This window comes from Pristiophorus japonicus, chromosome 21 (genome assembly GCF_044704955.1).
Source record: "Pristiophorus japonicus isolate sPriJap1 chromosome 21, sPriJap1.hap1, whole genome shotgun sequence".
In the NCBI taxonomy this organism is placed as follows: Eukaryota; Metazoa; Chordata; class Chondrichthyes; family Pristiophoridae; genus Pristiophorus; species Pristiophorus japonicus.
The window spans coordinates 19,151,666-19,179,483 of record NC_091997.1 but is presented as its reverse complement, the minus strand read 5'-3'; the positions used below and the strand labels follow the sequence as shown (position 1 = coordinate 19,179,483).

General features: G+C 41.8%; 1 protein-coding gene across 2 annotated transcripts in view; it reads right to left on the bottom strand.

Annotated features, from left to right (window-relative positions):
• Positions 1–13,783: 13,783 nt before the first annotated feature.
• LOC139233850 (glucocorticoid-induced transcript 1 protein-like) overlaps positions 13,784–27,818 on the bottom strand; it is a 63,060-nt gene continuing 49,025 nt past the window's right edge. For both annotated transcript variants that reach the window (XM_070864445.1, XM_070864446.1), the window contains exons 4-8: positions 26,394–26,510; positions 25,369–25,512; positions 21,746–21,965; positions 20,533–20,653; positions 13,784–18,743 (exon numbers count right to left, since the gene is read on the bottom strand). In XM_070864445.1, the coding sequence (XP_070720546.1) occupies positions 18,383–18,743; positions 20,533–20,653; positions 21,746–21,965; positions 25,369–25,512; positions 26,394–26,510 (963 nt within the window). In that variant the 3' untranslated portion in view covers positions 13,784–18,382. The remainder of the gene's footprint in view (positions 18,744–20,532; positions 20,654–21,745; positions 21,966–25,368; positions 25,513–26,393; positions 26,511–27,818) is intronic.

The window sequence follows — 27,818 nt, the reverse complement described above, 5'->3', positions numbered from 1 at the left end:
GGTAGTTCTTGGAAGATACAAGGGGCAACCAGACCCAGTTGTTGATACAGGGCAATATAATGAAGGTGTTTAAATTTATCAAAGGATGGGACAGGGAAAATAGAAGCAGATATTTCCAGTGGTTAAAGAGTCGAGAATGAGGGGCCATAGATATCAAATCTATGAGAATAGAGAGCAAGAGAAACATGTTTACACAGAAAGTTGCGAGCTTGTGGAATTCCCTTCCAGGATTAGTTGTCAAGGCAGAAACCATGCCAACATTCAAGATTAGATTGGATAAGTGGATGTAAGAAAAGTGGATGAAAGAAAATGGGATAAAGGGATATGGGAATAAGGCGGGTGAATGTGATTAGGATTATTTTATTAAGTGGAGGTAAATGTCAGCACAGACTGGTTGGGCGCATGGCCTGTTTCTGTGCTGAAACTTCTATGTACATATACATACACACACATACATCAGTAACTGGCTGTTCTGGTGGAATGTAACTTTAGGTTGGACATCAGACACAGGACTATGCTGTTGCATAAGGGCAGTTTGATTTGTTTTTGTACAAACAGCAGAATCCCAATGCAGATTAAGCTCAAACAGTCCAGCCAGGCTCCATCGTGTTTCCGAACACCTAGGCATGCAAAGGAAGGACTTCCTTCAGGCTACATGCGTGATGCAGGGCTAAGCTGTGGGACAGAATTATGGACAAAAAATGGAACTGTTGCAGGGCGGGAGAATTTGTCTAAACCAACCTGTCACTCAGTACCCTGGAAGGAGCAGTCACCCCGATAGATCCAATGGATGAGATCAAAGCTCTGTAGTCCTGCCACATCCAGTTGTGAATAGTGGTGGACCATTAAACAACTAACGGGAGGAGGAGGCTCCACAAACATCTCCATCCTCAATGATGGTGGAACCCAGCACGTGAGTGCAAAAGACAAGGCTGAAGCGTTTACAACCATCTTCAGTCAGAGGTGCTGAATGGATGATCCATCTCTGCCTCCTCCTGACGTCCCCACCATCACAGAAGCTAATCTTCAGCCAATTCAATTCACTCCACGGGATATCAAGAAACGGCTGAGCGCACTGGAGAGAGCAAAGACTATGGGCCCCGACAACATCGCGGCTGTGGAGCTGAAGACTTGTGCTCCAGAACTAACCGCGCCTCTAGCTAAGCTGTTCCAGTACAGCTACAACACTAGCATCTATCCACCAATGTGGAAAGCTGCCCAGGTATGTCCTGTCCACAAAACGCAGGACAAATTCAATCGGCTAATTACCGTCCCATCAGTCTACTCTTAATCATCAGCAAAGTGATGGAAGGTGTCATCAACAATGCTATCAAGCGGCACTTACTCACCAATAACCTGCTCACCGATGCCCAGTTTGGGTTCCGCCACGATCGCTTGACTCCAGACCTCATTGTAGCCTTGGTCCAAACATGGACAAAAGAGCTGAATTCCAGATTTGAGGCGAGAGTGACTGCCCCTGACATCAAGGCAGCATTTGACTGAGTGTGGCATCAAGGAGCCCTAGTAAAACTGAAGTCAATGGGAACCAAGGGAAAAATTCTCCACTGCCTGGAGTCATACCTAACACAAAGGAAGATGGTTGTAATGGTTGGAGGTCAATCATCACAGCTCCAGCACATCGCTGCAGGAATACCTCAGGACAGTGTCCTAGGCCCAACCATCTTCAGCTGCTTCATCAATGACCTTCCCTCCATCATACGTTCAGAAATGGAGATGTTCGCTGATGACTACACATTGTTCAGTGCCATTCGCAACTCCTCAGAAAATGGAACAGTCCATGCCATATGCAGCAAGACCTGGACGACATTCAGGCTTTGGCTGTTGTGTGGCGCGAATATTACTTGCCACTTAAGTGCCAGGCAATGACTATCTCCAACAAGCGAGAGTCTTACCACCGCCCCTTGACATTCAACGGCATTAACTTCACCGAATCCCCCACCATCAACATCCTGGGGGTCATCATTGATCAGAAACTTAACTGGACCAGCCACATACTGTGGCAACCAGAGCAGGTCAGAGGCTGGGTATTCTGCGGCGAGTGTCTCACCTCCTGACTCCCCAAAGCCTTTCCACCATCTACAAGGCACAAGTCAGGAGTGTGATGGAATACTCTCCACTTGCCTGGATGAATGCAGCTCCAACAACACTCAAGAAGCTTGACACCATCCAGGACAAAGCAACCCACTTGATTGGCACCCCATCCACCACCTTAAACATTCACTCCTTCCATCACCAATGTACCGTGGCTACAGTGTGTAGCATCTACAAGATGCACTGCAGCAACTCACCAAGGCTTCTTTGGCAGCACCTCCCAAACCCGCAATCTCTACCACCTAGAAGGACAAGGGCAGCAGGCGCATGGGAACACCATCACCTGCAAGTTCCCCTCCAAGTCACACACCATCCTGACTTGGAAATATATCGGTGTTCCTTCATCATCACTGGGTCAAAATCCTGGAATTCCTTCCCTAACAGCACTGTGGGAGCACCTTCACCACATGGACTGCAGTGCTTCAAGAAGGCAGTTCACCATCATCTTCTCAAGGGCAATTAGGGATGGGCAATAAATGCTGACCTTATTAGTGATGCCCACATCCCATGAAGGAATAATAACAAAAAATATTGCTTTGGCAAAGCCCCTGGGGTGAGAATTTACATTAAGCAGTGGCAGATAAGCTTGGTATGCAGATTTCGAGTTGGATGTCTCACACCAGCTGCCTGCTGAATGACACAAACAGATGTTCATGGTGTAGCTGATTGGGAAACTCTGACTTGGGATGGCAGGATCAGTACTTTCAGTTGGTTTGAAGAGATTCAAGCAGAAGCTGGTGAAACTTGGCATCTCCAACAATGAAACCTCCATTTGATAACTATAGCATGTAAACCTGCAGTAGTCAGAAGCTAATGACCAATTAGTCAGAAGATTATAGGTTCAGGCCTACCATGGATTTGAGCACAGAATCTAGGTTGAAACTACAGTGCAGTCCTGGGGACTGTTGTGCTCTCAAAGGGGCTGTGCTTCTGATGAGATGTTAAATGAAGATTGGAGGGAAAGCACAATTTCTTCAGGATCGAAGTGGGATCAAGATGAAATGGCTAATGATGGAAATTCATAGACAAGTCTGTTCTCTAGCTCAGACTGGATATTTCGATATCTATGCCAAACAGGGCCACAGGACAATGATGATGATCGAGTAGCCAATTTGGTTCATTATTGAAATGATGATGATCGAGTAGCCAATTTGGTTCATTATTGAAACCTGTCCGAGTAAACCAATAACTGGTAGCTGGGAATCTTCCCATTTGGCTCCAAGAAAGCTTACAAGCCACTGCTCCTAATCGGTATGGTGATGTTGGCTAGACATGCAACGGGAAGCTTACGATGCTCAGTGCTGGTAAAATGCAACTTTGGCAAATTAAACTGTGCATGTGGCTTCTAAGCATTTGGCTCTTGAAAATCTGCATCTAAGCTTTCTGTATTTTGGAAAAGGGATATATTCTCAGCTAGAGTGGGTGGGAAAAAGGAGGAAGGTAGAAAAAGCGTGCACTCACATTGGGTAAGTAGAAGCTCTGCTGGTGTGGATGGCACAGTAGCTTTGGTTTCAAGACTCGCGCATAAGTTCCTGTACATGTCAGACATCTGGCTGACCAGAAAAGTATTTTTATCTATAAATTACTGGAAATAAAATTGCTGCCAGAAAAACACATTTTCAGTGATTTCATTAGTTTTCCTTCTGCTTGCTATTTGCTTATTTGTCGGTTTCCTATCTGTTCAGTTATGATTTGCTGTAAGAATATTTGAGGCAATTGGCTGCAAGAATGTGTGTAAACTTAAAGTGACAGACGTGCACACTATTTTTAGATATGCTCAAAGTGCTGGTATTAAACATTTAGGGCCCGAATTTGATGAAGGCCTCCACCCGCCCAAATGCCGCCGAGGATGGAGTCGGGCCCACGGAGGGTCGAAGACCTAAAAATAAAAATCATTACCAAAAAATGTTTTGAAACTATTGGAAGATCTTCAGGGGGCCCCATCAAGGTAAGTCGCTGTGGAATAAACAAATAAAAAATGTTCACTAACCTTTTTTCCACGGTCTTCCTACTTACCGTCCAGCCTCAAACCAGCGTTCTGCCGCCGACTCCCGCCCGCATGAATATCGCATCTCTGCGGGCGGGAGGCCATTGCGCTACACGGCCGTCTGTTGACGTCGGCGGGCGCTTCCTGGCGGCTCTCCCCTCCTGCCCACGTCGAAAGTGGCACTGGGCGGTTCGACCAGAGGAATGTCGGCGGCAAGTTCTCCAATTTCGGGCCCTATGTCTCCACTAACGTGAAACATCTTTTCTGCTGCCCCAATAATATTTTTCTAACTTCGTGACCAATGTGATTTTTTTTCCTATTACTCACAGCAGCTGCCCATCCAGTATCTAAAGCAAAACATCTAAATTAATTGGAGTTGGATGTGTGGCGTTTTGTGCTGTGAGCTCAATCCCATTTGGATCTGGGCTGAATTAGCCCAAACTCATTTCCTGCAAAGTGAAGGGATTTTCATCCATAAGACTGAGCTGGATTTGAATAGAGATGAAAGGACAACATTCAAACCTATTTTAGCAACAGCCACCTAACCCTGGAATTTTACTCAATAGGTACTTCAAATCAACAAATCATTTTCTTTTAAGCCAGTATATATTCAAGGGACCAAACAGTCATCAAAACCCATCTCTTCTTGCTCCATCAATATTGATGGCAACACGCTCCACTCTCGCAGGCCTACCACTTGGAGAGGATGTGACCAAAGATGGCAGACACATTCTCCTGCTACTGCCGCCGCCTCTGCCAAAGCATGGCATTAACTTTCCACAGTTCCTACAGGATCTTCATCTTCGGCTGTTCCTCGAATCGAGGGTGACTTGCTTCCACGCCAAAAAGGGATGAGTTCACAGATGGTCCCGAATTGCATATTGAAGGATGAAAGATGCCTGTGCATGGATTTTTTTTTTAAACGTGTGGTGACCATTGCACACCAGCCACCACACGGGCTTGACAGAGCTCATTATCATAGGCAGTTCCTCGGAATCCACTCTAAAAGTGAGTTCTTAGGTGGCTGTACAGTCCAATATGGGAATTACAGTCTCTGCGACAGGTGGGACAGACAGTGGTTGAAGGAAAGGGTGGGTGGGAAGCCTGGCTTGCCGCACGCTCCTTCCGCTGTCTGTGCTTGATTTCCACCCGCTTTTGACGACGAGACTCGAGGTGCTCAGCGTCCTCCCGGATGCTCTTCCTCCACTTAGGGCGGTCTTGGGCCAGGGATTCCCAGGTGTCAGTGGGGATGTTGCACTTTATCAAGGAGGCTTTGAGGGTGTCCTTGAAACGTTTTCTCTGCCCACCTGGGGCTCGCTTGTCGTGTCGGAGCTCCAAGTAGAGCGCTTGCTTAGGGAGTCTCGTGTCGGGCATGCGGACGATGTGGCCTGCCCAACAGAGCTGGTTGAGCGTGGTCAGTGCTTCAATGCTGGGGATGTTGGCGTGAGCGAGAACACTGACGTTGGTGCATCTATCATCCCAGCGGATTTGCAGTATCTTGCAGAGGCAGTGCTAGTGGTACTTCTCCAGCGCTTTGAGATGTCTGCTGTTTATAGTCCACGTCTCTGAGCCATATAGGAGCTAGGTCTTGGTCCAGTGACAAGGATTAACCAAAATGACTGGAGACCAGCTCTGTTGCATGGACCTAGTGCGCAGACATATCGCAGTGTGGGTTGGCCCGTGCTGCCCCTGGACCCACGTCTCTTCTGGGCCCCGATAACATTGCTCTACAATCTCTCGCCACTCATTCACCCCAACCTCACTGCTCCTGCTGTACCTGCCCACGCTCCAATCATTGACCTGGGTTATGGTGATGTCATCCTCCTGGACCGGCTCGCGCTGTACCTTGCCTGCAGATGATAGTCTCTCGCAGGTTGGGGCTTCCACACTGTCCACGCTACAAGGATTTACTATAGAGAACGGCAGCATAGTGCTTATGTTTCTGGACTAGTAATCCCGTGGCCTGGACTAATGCTCTGGAGACACGAGTTCAAATCCCAAAGCTGGGGAATTTAAATTCAGTTAATCAATAAATCAGGAATAAAGCAGCTAGCATCAGTGACCATGAAACTACCGGAATATTGTAAAAACCCATCTCGTTCACTAATGCCCTTTAGGGAAGGAAATCTTCCGTCCTTTCCCGGTCTGGTCTATATGTGATGCCAGACCCACAGGAATGTGTTCGACTCTGCCCTCTGAAATGGCCTAGCAAGCCACTTGGTCGGCTTTGTAGGAGCACCTTCACCACACTGACTGCAGCTGAAGGTGACTCACCATCACTTTAAGGGCAATTCAGGATGATAAATGCTGGCCTTTTTTGTTACATTCGTTCACGGGATGTGGGCGTCGTTGGCAAGACCAGCATTTATTGCCCATCCCTAATTGCCCTTGATAAGGTGGTGGTGAAATGCCTTCTGGAACCGATGCAGTCGGTGTGATGAAGGTACTCCCTCAGTGCTGTTATACTGCCTTGTAGCGGTTTGGTACAAGCAAGTGGCTTGTTAGGCCATTTCAGAGAGCAATTTAGAGTCAACCACATTGCTGTGGGTCTGGAGTCACATATAGGCCAGACCAGGTAATGACAGCAGATTTCCTTCCCTAAAGGACATTAGTGAACCAGTTGGGTATTTACACCAATCCCATAGTTTCTTGGTCATCATTACTGATACTAGCTTTTTATTCCTGATTTGTTAACTGAATTTAAATTCCCCAGCTACCATGGTTGGGATTTGAACTCGCATCTCCGGATCATAAGTCCAGGCCTCTGGATTACTAGTCAAGTAACATAACGACTATGCTACCGTACCATGTCACTAACATCCATGTCCCATGAATACATTTTTAAAATTCAGTACTTTTGTATAGTAGTATGGGAGCAAGGAGGTCATCTCCTCCCCAGTATTTCAACGGTGACGGAACAGTACTTGCTGACTGCTGGCAAAATTTTTAATAAGTGTACTAAGAGTAGCCACATTTTTGTAACTTTGCCAACATGCAACAAAAGCCTCAATGCAAAGTCTAATGAAATGTCGTTACTATGGTAGTGTTATATTACGTTAGCTGTGAATAGAAAACATCACTTCACGACAATACAGACTGAGGTAACACCGTCCTTAAAACTTGCCGAAAGATCTGATTTCAACCTGCATTTCACAGCTACAGTTGTAAATTACATCGCTGATCCACACAGCTTCGTGAGCCAAGAAATATGACCCACAAAGATACGAATGTCAAGAAATATAAAGTTGAGCCACAGTCGGATTGAATGGTATTACGATCAGGTGGCACAGTGTCGCGTTGCAGCATCGAAAAGTTGCTTGGATTTCTCATCTGGAAGATGTTTTTCAGAAAATAAAATCATGGAATATATTCTGTTTGGGAAAGAAGTGAGGAAAGAGGAATAAATGGGGGCTGAGAGGGGGCAGTGGAGGGGAAAAATAAATGCAATCCTCCCCAACTAATGAAAAAAAATAGGGTCAAACTGCAGGAGCCAAAATCTCCAATACAAACCCTCATAGTGCTAAAATACACAAGAAAGAGTCAGGTGCATTCCCACCCCTTCCACATACCATGGTGGTCACGATAACTGGTTTCCAGGCGTTAGCCAACGTCATTCTGAAACAATCTGAGGGAGCACTGCGCCAAGACCAGATCAAGAGAGTTTCATTTCCTCCTTGTGGGGAAGGAAGCAGCTGGATTTTAATTGGCCCTTTGTGATTAGGATTACAATGCTCAGGATTATGGTGATCATGAAATCAGTACACAGTCGGGATGGGGGATGAGCAATTTTAAAATCAGTCAACACTGTCAAATTTATCAACATAGTCCAACAAAACAAGTCAAGACAAATTGTTTTTAATGTGAAGGCCTAAAGTAATCAGTGTTGGGTGCGTCTCTGGAAATGCATGCAAACAAAGCCATTACTGTTTAAATTTGCATGACGACAGTGCAATGAGATGTTCAATACTGAATTATAAAATAATCCCATAAAGTGTTTAAATGTACATATCCACCAGAAGCATAAAATGTTTTGATTAAAAATAAAACAAAGCAACAGTTCTGGAGGATGTCATATACAAAATTTGGTTTACAGGAATGGGTGTGTGTTGATGTAAAATGTTTTAATATTGCTCGTAGAACCGACATCAACAACGCATCAAACGACCATGGGATTTTAAGATTTAGTTGATCTGTTCACCGATGGAGACCAAAGATCACAGCTCATAAATAAATTCTCCCTGGCAACTTAACATTTTTTCATGTCGAATTGGACAGTTTAAATCTGACAACTGATAACTGATAAACACTAACCAAATACCACGTACTCACTGTGCTGTGCAATTTCTGGGCCACACATTTTACACACTGCAAATTCTCATCTATCATTTACCACAGATCTTTTCAAAGCAAGGAGACACATCTTGCCTATTGCAAGATATAACCAAAAAATGGATTTAACCTTGGTGGATGCTGGGAGCAGCAAGATTGAGGCATTGCAGAACATCAACTGAGTACCATAGCATGTTCCAACAATCCAGTAAATGATTAGGTGAACATTTGGATTTCTGCAGGCAAGGGACATGTCCCCAGACAATGACAGTCTTAGCAGAGAATACTGGCCAGCCCCAGCAGCTCTGCTCCAATCTTCTAGACATTTAGAGACCGCATGGATGAACTACCACAATTGTACATCCCTGTCTGGCGTAAAAATAAAAAAGGGAAGGTGGCTCAACCGTGGCTATCAAGGGAAATCAGGGATAGTATTAAAGCCAAGGAAGTGGCATACAAATTGGCCAGAAATAGCAGCGAACCCGGGGACTGGGAGAAATTTAGAACTCAGCAGAGGAGGACAAAGGGTTTGATTAGGGCAGGGAAAATAGAGTACGAGAGGAAGCTTGCAGGGAACATTAAGACGGACTGCAAAAGTTTCTATAGATATGTAAAGAGAAAAAGGTTAGTAAAGACAAACGTCAGAATCAGGGGAAGTCATAACGGGGAACAAAGAAATGGCAGACCAATTGAACATGTACTTTGGTTCGGTATTCACTAAGGAGGACACAAACAACCTTCCGGATATAAAAGGGGTCAGAGAGTCTAGTAAGGAGGAGGAACTGAGGGAAATCCTTATTAGTCGGGAAATTGTGTTGGGGAAATTGATGGGATTGAAGGCCGATAAATCCCCAGGGCCTGATGGACTGCATCCCAGAGTACTTAAGGAGGTGGCCTTGGAAATAGCGGATGCATTGAGTCATTTTCCAACATTCCATAGACTCTGGATCAGTTCCTATGGAATGGAGGGTAGCCAATGTAACCCCACTTTTTAAAAAAAGGAGGGAGTGAGAAAACAGGGAATTATAGACCAGTCAGCCTGACATCGGTAGTGGGTAAAATGATGGAATCAATTATTAAGGATGTCATAGCAGCACATTTGGAAAGAGGTGATATGATAGGTCCAAGTCAGCATGGATTTGTGAAAGGGAAATCATGCTTGACAAATCTTCTGGAATTTTTTGAGGATGTTTCCAGTAGAGTGGACAAGGGAGAACCAGTTGATGTGGTGTATTTGGACTTTCAGAAGGCTTTCGACAAGGTCCCACACAAGAGATTAATGTGCAAAGTTAAAGCACATGGGATTGGGGGTAGTGTGCTGACGTGGATTGAGAACTGGTTGGCAGACAAGAAGCAAAGAGTAGGAGTAAATGGGTACTTTTCAGAATGGCAGGCAGTGACTAGTGGGGTACTGCAAGGTTCTGTGCTGGGGCCACAGCTGTTTACATTGTACATTAATGATTTAGACGAGGGGATTAAATGTAGTATCTCCAAATTTGCAGATGACACTAAGTTGGGTGGCAGTGTGAGCTGCGAGGAGGATGCTATGAGGCTGCAGAGTGATTTGGATAGGTTAGGTGAGGGGGCAAATGCATGGCAGATGAAGTATAATGTGGATAAATGTGAGGTTATCCACTTTGGTGGTAAAAACAGAGAGACAGACTATTATTTGAATGGTGACAGATTAGGAAAAGGGGAGGTGCAACGATACCTGGGTGTCATGGTACATCAGTCATTGAAGGTTGGCATGCAGGTACAGCAGGCGGTTAAGAAAACAAATGGCATGTTGGCCTTCATAGCGAGGGGATGAGAGTACAGGGGCAGGGAGGTGTTACTACAGTTGTACAGGGCCTTGGTGAGGCCACACCTGGAGTATTGTGTACAGTTTTGGTCTCCTAACTTGAGAAAGGACATTCTTGCTATTGAGGGAGTGCAGCGAAGGTTCACCAGCCTGATTCCCGGGATGGCGGGACTGACATATCAAGACTGGATCAACTGGGCTTGTATTCACTGGAGTTCAGAAGAATGAGATGGGATCTCATAGAAACGTTTAAAATTCTGATGGGTTTAGACAGGTTAGATGCAGGAAGAATGTTCCCAATGTTGGGGAAGTCTAGAACCAGGGGTCACAGTCTAAGGATAAGGGGTAAGCCATTTAGGACCGAGATGAGGAGAAACTTCTTCACCGAGAGTGGTGAACCTGTGGAATTCTCTGCCACAGAAGGTTGTTGAGGGCAATTCACTAAATATATTCAAAAAAGAGTTAGATGTAGTCCTTACTACTAGGGGGATCAAGGGGTATGGCGAGAAATGAGGAATGTGGTACTGAAGTTGCATGTTCAGCCATGAACTCATGGAATGGCGGTGCAGGCTCAAAGGGCTGAATGGCCTACTCCTGCATCTATTTTCTATGTTTCTATAAGGTAACCAGCTGAATCGCCCTCATCTCCTGGAGGTGCAATCAGATGGCATTCCACCCCCGACCACCCCACCCAGTTAAACAACTTTTTTTCCTCCATCTCCCATATTTAATAACTAAATCAAGTGTTCAAAAAGTGGGGGGGAAACCTATTCTACTACTAAAAAGCTGTGGTAAATAGTGGATATGAATATGTAATGTGTGAAGCACTGTGACCAGAAATTGTACAGCACGGTGGACGAAACACTGTTAGCATTTGGCGGAGTTAAACTATCCAATTACATTTTAAAAAATATTAAATTTATGATCTGTGAACTTTGGTTTTATGGGATCAACAAAATCCCATGCTCGTGCCAAGAGTTGTTGAAATAGTGCTTGCTATCAGCCATATCAGCAAAGGACAAATGCACCTTAAAGGTATAGTTTTGTCATGAATAAAATGTTGCAGAGCAGACCATCCTTCTTCAATCCACTAAGCTGAATAGTCTGGCTTTGGACTAGAGTTTAAAACCAAACAGCAGGATTATTTCTGCAGTGTTGTGTAGTATTTTAACCTGGGCAGATGTACAAACTTTGAAGCGGTTTGACAAAACAGAAAAATCAGAAATGGGATATCAAATTTTTAAAAAATAAAATTCGTGTCAAGTTGCTCCAAAGCGGACCATAGGTATAGATAAATCCCATAATTCAGTTAAGTAGTTGCGCAGTAGCGTATAGGGAATGCAATGCTTCTGTGCACCAGAGCTAGGTGTTGAACATATGGCACAGCAGGGCATATGCTCAAGAATCGTAAAATTCTTACCAAAAAATCCAAAGTGAAGTGCAACCTCCATAAAGAGGGTCTGATTCTTGCACGGCTGGTTAAAAATTGTAGCCTTCTAGTGTCAGCTGTGGTTCAGTTGGTAGCACACTCACCTGAGCCAGATGGTTGTGGGTTCAAGTCCCACTTGAGACTTGAGCACATAAATCTAGACTGACACTCCAGGATAGTGCCAACAGTGCTGCACTGTCAGAGGTGCCATCTTTTGGATGAGATGTTAAATTGAGGCCCGATCTGCTCCCATGGCAGTATTTCGAAGAAGAGCAGGGAGTTATTCCCAGTGTCCTGGCCAATATTTATCCCTCAATCAAAACAAAAAACGATTATCTGGTCATTATCATATTGCTGTCTGTGGGAACTTGCCGTGCACAAGTTGGCTGCTGCAATTCCCACATTGTATCAACAGCAAACTTGACCACATTTCAAAGATGGGTGGGAAAGCAAATTGAGAGGACAAGAAATCTGCAAAGGGATAGACAGACTGAGCGGGCAAAAATTTGGCAGATGGAGTATAATGTGGGAAAATGCAAGGTTATGCACTTTGGCAGAAAAAAATAGAAGCGCAAATTATAATGTAAACAGAGAAACATTGCAACACGTTGCAGCAGAGGGATCTGGGGGTCCTTGTGCATGAAACACAAGTTAGTATGCATGTATAGCAAATAATCAGGAAGGCAAATGGAATGTTGGCCTTTATTGCAAGGGGGCTGGAGTCTAAAAGCCGAGAAGTCCTGCTACAATTGTACAGGGTATTGGTGAGGCCACAGCTAGAGTACTGCATACAGTTTGAGTCTCTATTTAAAAGGATATACTTGCATTGGAGGCGGTTCAGAGGTTCACTCGGTTGATTCCGGAGATAAAGGGGTTGACTTATGAAGATAGGTTGAGCCAATACTCACGAGTTCAGATGAATGAGGTGTGGTGATCTTATCAAAACATATGAAGGGGCTCGTCAAGGTGGATGTAGAGGCTATTTCCACTCGGGGGAAACGAAAACTAGGGGGCATAGTCTCAGAATAAGGGACCGCCCATTTAAAACTGAGATGAGGAAGAATTTCTTCTCGGGATTGTAAATCTGTGGCATTCTCTGCCCCAGAGAGCTGTGGAGGCTGGGTTATTGAATATATTCAAAGGCAGAGAGACAGATTTTTGACCAATAAGCAAAAAAAGGGTTATGGGGAGCAGGCAGGGAAGTTGAGCTGAGTCCATGATCAGATCAGCCATGATCTTATTAAATGGCGGAGCAAGCTCGAGGGACCAAATGGCCAATTCCTGCTTCTATTTCTTGTCTTTATGACAACAGTGACTACACTCCAAAAGTACTTCATTGGCTGTAAAGCACTTGGAGATGTGCGGTGGTAATGAAAGGCACTATATAAATGCAAGTCTTTTTCTCTTTCTTCCCAATCCCTAGAACGAGATGAGAAGCAGGTGCTCATGCTGCTTTATCAAGCTGAAATCAGGAGCTAGGCAACTTCTCTTCAGGAAACACCTTGCAAGATTCGCTGGGGGAGGGGAAAGGGGGTGCAGTGGAAGCATAGTCAGCCCTGGAGCATCAACACACCCACCAGCTGCCCACAGCACAACACTGATGAAAACATCTGCAGCCATCTCCAGCCCATGCAGTCATGGTGCACAGCACAAGACATGAAATATGGAGTGTCTCTCTCCCTCTCCAGGCCTATACAATGAGTCCTTTCACTTAAACAGTGATTGACCTGCCACTGGAGAAAAGTAATCCTACTTCTGTGACCAAGTTGCTGATCATGGGCTCCAATATTTCCTTATGTGGCTGTGTCAAATTGTGTTTGATAATGCTCCTTTGAAGCACCTTGGGACATTTTACTAAATTAAAGACACTATATAAATGCAAGTTGTTTCTGTTGAAGGTAGTGCAAAGGATATACAAACAAGAACTGCTGGGTCACACTGGCAACAGAAAGTCCACTAAATGCCACAGATGAGGAGCACAGCCTGGGCTGTTCCACTCCTGTATATGTGTGCAAGCATCAGTGCATGAAGTGCAAGTGCTTGAATGTTGATTTTGTTTAAAGAAACTAATTGAAGAGTAATATCATTGAGACTGTAATCCCTTAGGAACAAAGCACAAAATATCTGCAGTGGAAATTGGCACTTTTATTTTTGTATTTTCTGAAACTGAACCTCCTACTTAAAAAAAAAACACACAAAATCCACACGCTAAACACAGCTCATGTGGTCAATACATTTGTCCAAGCTTAATGTTCTGAAACATATGTACAATGTCAACCAAACCCCCAAAATAGTGTCTATAAGACAAAATAATTCTACATCAAAGATACACTTCCAGGCCAATTCAAATCTTTAAATACAAAACTGGTGTTACATTAACCAATTTGGTCAGCAATTTACTCATAACATTCATGTGGTTTTAGTTATCTGCAGTCATCACCGAGTCATTCTGATCAACAAATACACTACAATAGAAAACGCAATACATTTAGAATGAGATTCTAATTTTTTGTTTCTCAATGTGGATACACATTTCAACAGTGTATAACAAAAGGAAGTGTGTCATGGTAGTGTTTGGCAGCAGATGAATGCTGTGCCTACAATGTCTTGCTTTATAAAGTCAGCTACCTTATCTTGTCTCACTTAAGTTCACTATTTACAAGGGTCATAAATTATTTTTGCTTTTAATTGCTTGATTTTCAAGTTCTAGTAACCAACAGATTTATTTTTGGAAAGTACAATTTAAGCTATAATTGAATAAGCCACAGATGACTGCAAGGTTCGCCTTTTTCTTGGAGGTAACACAAGTGTGACATTTGATCTAGATTTTAAAACAAGGCTATTGCAAAAATTCAACAGTAAATTTAAACCAAGATTAAAGCAAAAGAAAAATATTGCTACCTTGTTCTACAACAGGCACAGTTGTCAGAGACCTGGCAACTTCAAAAAGTTGAGGTCCATTTAATACTGTCACAGTACTTTGTTTCTACCACCAGACGGTGCTGGTTCACTTTATAAATGCAACAGTGCTTTATTTCTACCATGTTTACCAATTAGATGCATCTGTCCAAGTCCCACTGGTTTCTCCAGCAGTAGATCTCTCATAGCTACAATTTGAAACTCGACTTGAATGTGCACACACTGGTGCTCTTCTGTAATATATTGTACACTACATCTCCTTTATGTATGAGTTCTGAGATCATACACAATTAAATGGCAATTTTTCACAAAAACATTGCACTGATGAATCTGTATTATAAAATTAATTGTATTGATACTTTTGGAAAAAACCATGTTTGTTGCCCATATGATTTATGGAGATCTGACAGTCGTCAAGTTAAATTTTCACTGGTCCAGATGCAACATCTCATTTTACTACAAATGCCATGTGGTTTAGGATACAGAAATACAGAATTGGTAGTATAATCAGATTGGCAATATCACTCCTTATTTCATAAGGTGAAGGAGGTAGTAAAACAACCTTCACGGAGACACTGTCACACTACTTCCACTGTAGTATGACTTCTGCAGAATATGAAGCAATAGTCTTTTGGACCTACAGAACAGTGTAAAAATAAAGTTTAAACATTTTTAATGTTGTAGGCTCCACAAAACCCAACTACAAGTATGCATTTGCAGAGTTGGTTATTGCTGGGCAGAATGTGACCTACTCAAGTGGTAATACAAACAGCTGATTGTTTTCTGCAGCTTTAGAAGGCATGTAAATCCTCCCTCAACTATTTGAGAATAAACTGAAATCAGTTGAAACAGTCAATTAAAAAAAGATTGGTCACTTGCAGTACAATTCTGCAACAGTGCACAGAAGACTATAAAAGATTAAATGAGACATGACCAAGTGCCAACAGATATCTCAAGAGTTGCACAATATTTTACTTTGGACTGTACTGAATTCAGAACCAAGCAAAAATAAGCACAAGTTTCAACTGAAACCAAAACTAAAATGGCATGCCAAATGCTTGATTTACCACAGGGATCAAGTTAGTGAACAATTGCCACAATTACATTTTACACACTTGTCACTCGTGCAGCCCATATCAATATTGTAAGCTGACAGCTACTTTAATTCTACAAATAGGTGTTCTATAACCAATATCTGGACCGGGGAGGGACAAATAACATTTAGTCCGATTAGCATGGTGTTTTACCGAGCCCCTCTAAAGTACAATTTAATAATTGCACTGCTCAATCAAGTATCAAGCCTCTTTCAAGGTAGTTTCAAAGGTCATCGTGACACACAAGCAATACGTTAGGATGCTTACTGTCTACAGATTCACTGTGTAGGTGATGGAAAACAAAGATTGTAGCAGATTGCATTGAAACTCAAAATGCACAAGCAAAGAACACGCCATGACACAATTCTTTTGGGCACTTCATTCTAAATTTGTTTCAGAAACCATAATTAACCACACGATCTTCAACTTGAGACAATAAGATATTAAGAGTCTAAATGCTGGTGCTTTTACTTTCACAGGCTCTGTATCAGAATATACCTGCAAATTAAACTGGAATGCAGAGGAACTAAGCAGTTTAAAATCTGTACACTTTGCTTTTAAGCTAGAGGTTTCAGATATAGTTACATTTTTTTTTAATACCCAAGTTCGACCTTAAATGAAGCTAGCCCTTTAAATGGGTACATCAATTGTTTAAATAAATACCAAACAAAAAAAAAACCTACATTTCTGTATATTTAAGCCCAGACTTATATTAGAAGTAAAATTAAAAATACAGTTCAGTAGAAAAAGCATTTGAACAGTGACAATGAGAAAAGTAAAGTCAAATAGATTTTTGTTAGACATAACGGAAAAAAAGACTTGGATTTATATAGCGCTTTTCACGACCACCGGACATCTCAAAGCGCTTTACAGCCAATGAAGTACAATGAACAGGTGCAAATAAACCTTGTGCTCTTCACTTGTTCCCTCTTTTTCCCTTCGAAAAAAAGCCCAAACTATTTTTTTGGTAGTGCGACCAAATATACTGTTGAATTAAGCCATTATCTTTAATCCTTGGTGCTAAATAGTGGCAGAGAGGTCTTTTTTTGAATTTTTTATTTAGAATTTTCTGCCCAATGCTTAAAATTTTTTAAGTACTGCAATTTTACTTCATATTACTCAAAAAATGAATAGCAATTGAGTACAGAATATTTCAGGACAGACAAGCTTAAATCTTCTGAATGGCTAGCAGTTCTAAATTCAGCAATACAAAATTCCGACCCAAGACATAGACAAAGTTCACAATGTGTTACTGAAATTGGTTAGAGCAGTCAAAACGACAGGAATCTTGAATATACAACACTTGGTCAGGAAATGTATTCTGTTGTGTAATATACAAAAGCAGAATGCAATATACACCATAGCACTTGTGTGTTGCGTCAAGGAACTGAAGTGTATGCCAGTTAATTGCACAGGTTAGATCAGTATAACCTCAATACCAATTCATAGTGTATACAGATTGGCTCCTAACTTGATTTTAAATGAGCCCAGTCACCTTCCACACATGTTTTATTTGACCTGGACAAATTAATTTAATCAATTCCCAATATTTGAGTTGTTAACCTGATTGATCTTAAACAAAAAATATGAAGTTTTGATTTTAAAATACCCTCCTGCTCCTTTGTGGCACAATCAGACATTTCAGGGGCAATTCATTCCCATCCAGTCTCCATTTTAAAAAGTGTGAAATGAGTAGTGATCATTTTGCTCAACATTGGATAAACAGGAATTTAATTTCCTCTGTGGCATCCCCATTAATAGGCTTAAGTTGTGTCATTATATTCCTTTTACCCATGGAAAGGTCTGAGTAATAAGGCTATGAAGCAGATCAAACAGCATTCACAGTTCTGTTTCTTTGCTGCACTTATACAAGTGTCTGAATGGCAGGAAATGTACTTGCTGCTACGGGATACTTGCTAAATTCCAGTATTTCACTGTGCTCAACTGTTTAGCAGCACCCAATGGTCGATACTTGCACCAATCAGTAACCCGGGATTTCTAATTAGACTCGATATTCTACAACCTTTAAATCAACAGCAGTTGCACAAGTCACTTTTCAGTGCCGTACACTGCTTTTAAAATGCTAAGCCTAACGCTTTTCATAAAGTAAAGAGCAAGAAAAGTTATTTAAGGAAAAAAGCTTCCAATGTGCATTTTTTAATATATAAACAATTTTATTTTCTAAATACTGTAGCAGTCTTACACACAACGTACTGTACGAGGTTAAAAGCTGACTGAAAAAGTACCCCAGCAAAAATATCAGACAGTAGCCAACATTTAGAATGGCCCTATGTCTTTATACTTTTTCTCAAGGTAAGCTTGTGCTTATTGTAGTTGCAAGAAAAGAAAGCCAAGAAAGGAAAGGTGAATGAAGGACTAGTAGACATTTGATTTTTTGTTACTGTAAACTCCAATATGCCAAGAATTTGCATTCACATAAGCTGATGTTTGGTGCTGTGGTAATGAACCATTTGCCTTGGAGCACAAATATTTACAGGCAAGTCCCAATAATACTTGGCCAATTTTTCCCCGAAAGACAGATGCTTCATTTGTTGGTTTAGTATCAGTCTGTTTACATATAAAACTGTTAAACTTGCAGTCAAGATACAAATACATTTATGGCTAAGACAGCCAGTATCTGTAGTATTTAACACCATAAACTTGAGGGGTAAAGTTCCAGGCAGCTATTTACCTTTTGCAGATTTACCAGTCTAAATTACTAACGAGCTCTGGAAAAAAGCACCTTCTTCAGTTTGAGCAAGTTTCCAAGGATCAAATTGTAGAGGTTGCTCCTTAGAAAGCTCAGCAAAGTCTGTGGTCCCTGAATCCTCCAATGGTTGCTGGAATGAGACCTGAGTTGTCGACTGGCAAGAGGTCAAAGTGCTCGATGATACCCCTGTGCTTGGAGAGGTCGATGAAGCAGATGCTGGTAAGTGCCTTAATATTAAGTCAACAGTTGGTAAAAGAGGCTTAAGAATATGGACTGGGCAGAAGGCGGAGCCAGTGGGGTTGAAATTAACTTTGTTTTTATCTGGACACGAGTACAGCAGAGCCTGCCCAAAGGAAATAGCCCTGAAAAAGAGCACACAGGAATGATTAATTCACAATCATATTTCATTGAAGATTTGAAAGCATTTCAGCTCAGATAGAATTACTCTACATTATGGGTGAAATCTGATCCAGTTTGTCACCATAGTTTACATACTGAATTTATAAATCTAAATATTAGATTATGTGAAATTGTACCTAGGGTATTTTTGTTACCAGTTTGCCTAAGGCTTTTAAGTATTGCAATTGGATTCCTGCAGCAAACCCCAAAAATAAAACCTAAACTCTAGGTTTTTTTTCCCCCTCAACTTGCAATGATTTTGTACAGCAATTGTTTGGAAATATTTTAGAAGGAGCCATTCATAACTATGCTCTTTACAACAGAGCAAGACACAGCACATCACTATATAGGGTACAGGAAAAATCCAAACATAGCAAATTTAATTAATTCATAGAAACAATTTTGCTTTACAGTCCCATGAACACAAGCAGGGTGCCTGCCTGAATTGATGCCTCGGGACATGTAGGTGGGAACGAGATGCAAAGTAAGATCACTTAAATCCTCTCCTAAAAGCAAGTAACTAGTGAGAGCATGTGCTTTCACAAGGTCACTAACCTATCTTGTCCTGCCTCCCTACTTCAGGGTCTCTTGAAAATAAGGCAAATGGGTTTATTTGATCGGATGACTTCAAATCATTGTTTTTCAGCCAGACAGAAAAGGGACTTTCAAAAGTTTTGATCCAAAAAATAATTAAGTACTCAACTGTGCATATCACTGTCCCAGATTTTGAACACTACACAGCATGTGCAAAGGGCAAGGTGTAACATTGAATGGTCTGCATAACACTTGTAGATCTAAACTGTACTAATCCAACAGCCTTTAAATTCTAGCACCATTAACTGATGCATTGGTCACAGTGACCGTTCTGCTACAATTGCACTGTTACTGTAAGCTAGTCAGTTTGGAATTCAATCAGCCTACTGTTCCATGATCTGCACATTTCTAATATTCTGCACATTGGATTTTATTTACTTGTTCATATTCTAGTGAAATATTAATTGCTGATTATAATCTGCAGACTGAGACATTGGGTTATATAATATTTGACATTCAATATGGTTGAATGGTTTCTTTATGCAGCAGCAGAATTTTAAAAGAGGGATCATGTGTGGCAGAACCTGACACGAAGGACCAAATAACATTCGAGGACCAGGGCATTGAACAGAAAGCCTTCAAGCTCTTTACCTTTGCCAACTCCATTTAACTCGAACACAATGAAGCTCCTGCCTAATTTTACAGTGAAAATTAGGCAAATACGATTGAGGTAGGAGAACACAAGACACTTATGCCCTGAAATAGGTCATGTTGGCTTCAGAACTTGAATGGCTGGAATAGCCCCACGTGACAATGTCACCTGAACCAGGACAGGACTGCATTTAGAGGCTATACTTCAAAATTAACAGGGGGAAATAGTTCAGGCATCTACATCAGCCCCTACACAACAGAACCAAAGGCTCAGACAATTTGAATGGGAAAAATTAAGTGAACATGCTATCTACTCAGTAATTTGGAAATGTAAAAACAATGATACACAAATGGGGCACGTGCTTAAAGCTAAAAAATAAGTCAACCTTGAGCCTCGATAACATAATGTTGTGGAAAGTTTGTATGTAAAATTGTGCTCAACTTAAGCTGCAGAGGGACTTAGCTGATTTGAATGACCACAAAATTAATGCTGCAACATACATAAACCTCTTCCCCAATGAGAAAACACAACACCGTCAATTATTTAGATGCAGATCTTTTACTTACGGTGTTTCTTCAAATGCAGTCACCCGCTCACAGCCCTCTGGTGGCTCCCGCTGGAACATGTAGCTGTGGTTTGGTTTGGGAGAGGAAGCATACTTCAGGAGAGGAGAGCTTGTGCCACTATCTGGAGTTACAAAAAAAAAGAAAGTGACCTAGCGATACTAGCTTCAGAACCAAGACAACTGACATTCCAATTTGACGGTCAAAAGGGAGAATATCCAAGATTTTGTTGGATGATTAGGTGAAGTCCAAAGAGGGGAAACAATTATAGGAATTGTATTTCATAAGGCAACTTAAGCAAGTCAGACCCATATCTTTCCACGTTTCTGTATGGAACACCCTTCTTCAGAAGGGAATATCCAGCATAGCCTCTGCACAGAACAGGTCACTGAAAACCTTAACACATCTGCGAGTCAATGCACGACAAGCTGCAAATGAACAGTCTATAATTTAATGTAATAAATACTATTTAATCTAATTTTACATCGTTGTTGGTTGAGAATATCAATACATTACTGCTGACCACTCAGCTGGATTATTTAGGTTTACAAATATAGACAAAGTGTAGTTAATGGTCCATAAGAAAAATATAGGATTAAATAAAGCTGAACAGTAGCTTGGAACAAGGATAAGAGACCCTGCAAAAACCTGGAAGACACATTGCAAAGAGTTCTAGAGTATTGAGAGATTAAGTTACACAACAGAAGACTTACTGCTAGAGAAAAGCTGCAACATGAATTGACTCCACAAAAGGACTGCCATGTGAATATTGCCTTGCACTTATTAGCCTAATTTGTATTCTTCCGTAGGTTATTCTATTTATAAGTATTGCAGCCCATACATTGCTGAGTCCCGTATTGGATATCCTGCTATTCCAAGGAGGACAAAAATGCTAAATAAGCAATCGGAGCTCAGCCAGGGCTGCTATTGTCCTTTTACAATACATCCTTGTCTTGCGCACATCAGGAAAATTCAGCATCAACCTTGGCTCCAATGCCCAGCATAGTCAAGAGCTTGCCGACACTCGCTGTGCAGCATCACACAATGGAGAACAAATGTATGGCCAGTCGTAGAAAGCGGTTTGCAACTGTGCAGCCCATCCTGCATGAGTCAGCACCTCCAGGAGGGGCGCTGAGATAGAGAACACAATTTGGTTACATTTTATTGTAAATGATTTGGTGGAAACTTTTCCCACATCTGTGAACCATGATCTCACCTTTGTCCCGAACAAAAAATGATACATCTTCTATTATACAAGGCCCCTCTTCCTGGATTCCATTTGGATACGAAGGTGAAGGCGACGGGGACGGATATGGAGAGGGACTACTGTAGCCACTGGTCTGTTCAAGAGGTATAGGCGAGGGGTCACTCTGAGAACTGCTGCTGTATCGTTGGGAAGGGAAGGGTGCCCTGTGCCCATCAGGTGCATCCATGATCTACAAAGCAAACACAGAAGAGGGGAAAATCAGTGATATCAGAGGTAGGAGACTGCAAATCATAGTTCAGTGACTACTGAAGAATATACCCATCCAGTCCATCTAGAAGGTAAACACTGGATTGCTAAAATTTCAACAAGCATTTGTTTTCAGCAATGTATCATGGCAACAACCTTCTGGATAAAATTTCTCAGCCACAACCAGATTATCCTGCAATAATCACATCACTGTGGCTGCAAGATTCAAACAATACAAATGCTCTTGCCCAACATCAGCTTGGCTTGGTTGGTGGCACTATTGTTCGCAAGTCTGAAGGTTCAGAGCAATCATCATCAATTGTTTGAGCGCACAAAGACGACTTTGCAATGCCGTAATGAGTGCTGCAATTTTGACGGTGCTGTCGTTGCAATAAGACATGATATAGCAAGGCCCCACCTGCTGTTCTGGCACCACAGCGTATTACTTGAAGGACTCCTGGTGCCGTACCCAATATTCTTCCCTTAACCAATACCAGAAATGAGTTAACTGATCATTTATCTAATTACTCTTCGTCAGATCCTGTGGAAAATTGCTGCTGCATTTGCCTTGTCACTGCAAAATAAATTGTTGTTGTAGAAAGTGAAGATGTGAAAAGGTGGTATATAAAGGGCAGTTGTGTCCCACCATTTAAAGATTAACTGGTCAAACATTTAAATTAAAATCTCAAACTGAATTTGGGTGACTGGTGATTAAGTTTAGTTGAATTTGAAATTTCACGAGAAGTATACACCAGCTTAATCTTTGAAAAGGGACAGCCAATGAAATAAGAGAGATGGCCAATGAAGTAATTTTGAAGCATAGCCATGAGCAAATGCAACAGCCAATTTGTACACAGCAAATTCCCACAAACAGCAATGGAAATAAATTACTAATCAGTTTTAGTGGCCTGGTTGATGTATAAAATATTGGCCAAACACAGAATGTCCCTGTTCAGTTTTAAAGTCTCATCCAAAAGATGGCACCGAGACAGTGTTGCACCCCACTGAAGTGCTGGCCTAGGTTATCTGCTCAAAGTTTCCAGAGAAGGACTTGAACTCATGACATGCCTCATGACACAAAAGTACTAACTTTGGGGCTCAGTGGTAGCACTCGCATCAGTCCATAGGATTGTTTACGTCCAATGCACAAGCCAACGGGGCTTCAGTTTAATATCTGATCTGAAAGACACCACCTCCAAGAAGGTAGCACTCCCTTAGTACACCGAAGTGTCAACCTAGATTGTGTGCTCAGGTCCTGGAGTGGAGCTGGAATCCACAACTTTGACTCCTAGCGGAGTCTTTTTAAAAAAAAAAATAAACTGAATGAAGTTGATGTTTGCTAATATGCCCATTAATCAGGTGAGCCTTGACACTGGGTGCTGGCAGGCCATTAAAACACGAGTGCATCAGAGTTGAGGATGAATTTCATTCCTCACCAGACATCCATGTGTGTGCACCTCCAGCAGGACTAAGATACATAGAAACATAGAAAATAGGTGCAGGAGTAGGCCATTCGGCCCTTCTAGCCTGCACCGCCATTCAATGAGTTCATGGCTGAACATTCAACTTCAGTACCCCATTCCTGCTTTCTCGCCATACCCCTTGATCCCCCTAGTAGTAAGGACCTCATCTAACTCCTTTTTGAATATATTTAGTGAATTGGCCTCAACAACTTTCTGTGGTAGAGAATTCCACAGGTTCACCACTCTCTGGGTGAAGAAGTTCCTCCGCATCTCGGTCCTAAATGGCTTACCCCTTATCCTTAGACTGTGACCTCTGGTTCTGGACTTCCCCAACATTGGGAACATTCTTCCTGCATCTAACCTGTCTAACCCCGTCAGAATTTTAAATGTTTCTATGAGGTCCCCTCTCATTCTTCTGAACTCCAGTGAATACAAGCCCAGTTGATCCAGTCTTTCTTGATAGGTCAGTCCCGCCATCCCGGGAATCAGTCTGGTGAACCTTCGCTGCACTCCCTCAATAGCAAGAATGTCCTTCCTCAGGTTAGGAGACCAAAACTGTACACAATACTCCAGGTGTGGCCTCACCAATGCCCTGTACAACTGTAGCAACACCTCCCTGCCCCTGTACTCAAATCCCCTTGCTATGAAGGCCAACATGCCATTTGCTTTCTTAACCGCCTGCTGCACCTGCATGCCAACCTTCAATGACTGATGTACCATGACACCCAGGTCTCTTTGCACCTCCCCTTTTCCTAATCTGTCACCATTCAGATAATAGTCTGTCTCTGTTTTTAACCACCAAAGTGGATAACCTCACATTTATCCACATTATACTTCATCTGCCATGCATTTGCCCACTCACCTAACCTATCCAAGTCGCTCTGCAGCCTCACAGCATCCTCCTCGCAGCTCACACTGCCACCCAACTTAGTGTCATCTGCAAATTTGGAGATACTACATTTAATCCCCTCATCTAAATCATTAATGTACAGTGTAAACAGCTGGGGCATAGAAAATAGGTGCAGGAGTAGGCCATTCAGCCCTTCGAGCCTGCACCACCAATCAATATGATCCTGGCTGATCATACAACTTCAGTACCCCATTCCGGCTTTCTCTCCATACCCCCCGATCCCTTTAGCCGTAAGGGCCACATCGAACTCCCTTTTGAATATATCTAAAACTGGACTCAACAACTTTGTGGTAGAGAATGCCGCAGGTTCACAATTCTGAGTGAAGAAGTTTCTCCTCATCTTGGTCCTAAATGGCTTACCCCTTATCCTTAGACTGTGACCCCCTGGTTCTGGACTTCCCCAACAATGATTCTGCAAGACATCAAGTTCAGGATCCACAGCACAAATTTGGGTGGGGGTCAGAAGCTTTCCCTCCCACCAAATGTTCAACTCAGTCTCCCAAGACAATCACCACCGCCCCGCAAAAACACCAAGCAATATTACAATTCCACAGCTATCAGTAACCTTCAGCTAGCTTGCACAAATTTAAGAGTGAATGTCAACATGTTGATCAATTACAGGATCACAACTGAATAGAAAACTTGCCTACACATTTCCTAGTAGGGCGTCACTGGACAGAAAACAGCAATAGCTGCTGCTAATTTTCTCTTGCCTACCTCGAACACTTAAGCCAATTGCAGTATGCCTTGGCCTACTCCATTTTCTCCAACACCAGCAATCAAACCAGGGACACCATCCTAGTTTGAATAACTCAGTAATGCACCACAATACATTTGATCTTCAATTTAAAAGGAAATACATTCTCATCTTCGTTACTTGAAATTCAAGTACACATTCAACACAAAAGTTTTGCAGCTATGACTGAATGCATGCAACAATACTAAAGGGGGGGGGGGAAAGGATGAGAAACACATTCAGGTGACTTAATCAAGAATTGAACAAGATTACCTACCCTCAGTAATTCTTTATCGCCAGGTTCTTTAATGAACATCCCTTCAATTTCCTGATTTATCGCTTCCAAGCTGTTCCTAAGTCGTGGAATTAACTTTGTGATGGCAAGGTTCGCTGGCAGAATCGGTACAAACTTAGAAGGTCCCTTTCAAAAGATTAAAACAAGCAATATAAAAGTTTAATGAAAATGAAGAGTTTAGTTTTGTGCGTGCACACCCCAACAGAATGGATCGTTTATTCTCAATGAATTAACACCCATCTATCCTTGGTCAAATCTTCAAAACAAACATTCCCTTGAGAATCTTTCGATGTATTATTTACCATATATTGCCTTTTATGCTTGTGTAAATTTGATCCAAGAACAAAATATTGTCACACATTTTAGGCCAGAGAGTCACCTTAGATTTAATGTTGAAAACAAACTACAATGTGATTCCTCAGATTCTGAACTTTTAAATCAGCCATGTCGAATGACACGGCAAATTTACCAAACAAGTCTTACTTGTTCATGGGGAAAAAAATAGTTTCAGTACAAGTTAATTTAGGCATCATTTATCACTTCACTGAGGTAGTAAAAAAAAAAATCAGCTAAAAATGATGAAAGGCAGTGCCATGGTAAAAATACTGTCTTCCTGCTGATACGTTAAAAACTGGTTGAGGTCCACATCTATCTTAGGGATGTGCTTATACTTTTAAAAAGTAGCAAGTTATGTTTCATATCAGTATTAAATTCCTGAGCTTTACAGCAGGTATGCATGACAGACAACCAGCTGGTTTGCTCTCAAACAATGCAGCTGCTTCAATTATTCAAGCACTTCCTTTCAGATGCCAGCTGATCAGTTATGAACCCTGCTGGAGAACTAAATTCGTGACTTACAACCGCCCTATGCCCATGGTTATCAAGACTCTGTCAATAACGACCAAAACAGGGTACAACACAAGTTTTAGTTATAGGCAAATTCAATTGTGGTTTTAAAGAGGCAGAAGATGGACAACTTCCATCCACGAACAGTGACTGCATCTTACCTGCTGTACCATGCCCATAGCAGCATGATCTCCATGCAGAGGCGACTGACGCTCTTTGTCTTTGCTGTACCTCTTACTTAGTTTAGTGCGTTGTAGTTGTTGTCTGAGCTTTGCAATCTGGTTAGATGCCACAAAGGGGGGAAAAAAAGGTGAAAATTATTCATCTCAACAATGCTTTTACTTCACCCTGCATTACTGGAATAGTATTTTAAGAAATTGATTTAACAATTTCCTATTCAAGAACAAATTCAATATTTCCAAAGTTCAGGGCATCAAAAGGTTTTAAAAGCTTACATGAAGCCAACATTTAAAAAGAAACAGGAAGGAATGATTAGGCAGCCCTAGGCTTGGATTATAAAAGCCTAACAACGAGGAGCAGCAAGGAGTTCCATAGCAGTGTTATCCTGAAGAGATTATGCAATATAATGATATTGATATGCTGGGAATAAATGTTAAATAAAATGAAAACTAAGCTAGGAGAAGTCAAGGCAAGATTAGCAAGTCACAACCAAAAATGGTGTTATGCTTTCTTAATGCTATTTACTGTATCTGGCAGGTTAAAGATCCAACTGCTTTTCATTTCGCACTCAAAACAAATGAATGCTTTATGTTCAAGTTTTGAAAGCTTGGCTCTGATTGTGTATGGCAAAACACTTCAAAGATTATAGTGAACAGGAACTTTATTTTTTAAAAAGTGAATTAAACTCAAATTAATGACTACATAAAAACAGCATTTCATTGAAGCCTTTGTATTTATTAAGTCAAAAGACAAGCTGTGATGAGTGGCCAAATTAAAAGCCCAACTTGAAAGTTCTTTGGTGGGGGTGAAAATCCAAAAGAATTGGGTATGTGATGGCATGTAGTTGTAGTGAGCTAGCTTGTACAGTTTTAAAATAAAACTATAATTATCCCTCGTCACTCACCTTAAGGAATTACTCTCGATTTGCTCAGCAGTGTTTCTAAAAACATATTTTTCACTTTGAAATCACAATTCCAAGCTGTACACCAGGATGACAGCACTGGGTAGGACAAGGCTTTAACCAAGGCCCTATGCATTGCTGATGGCAACAATGGTTTTCATGCTTTCCACATACCCATGACAATCAATAACAAAATGATCACGAAGATTTTCAGTTGTTATAGCAAGAAATTCATCAGTGGAATTTATTTGGCTGCATCTACATAGCACCGTGCACACTCAGGACACCCCAAAGTGCTTTAAAGCCAATGAAGTGCTTTTCCCTGTTGTAATAAAGAGAAATGAGGCAACAAATAGTCCCACAAACAGCAATGAGATAATTGACCAGATAATGTTTTAGTGATGTTGGTGAAGGGTAAAATTTTGACTGACACCATAAAACTCACCTGCTCATCTTCGAATAGTGCTCTGGGATCTTTTACATCCACCCGAGGGTAGACAGGGCC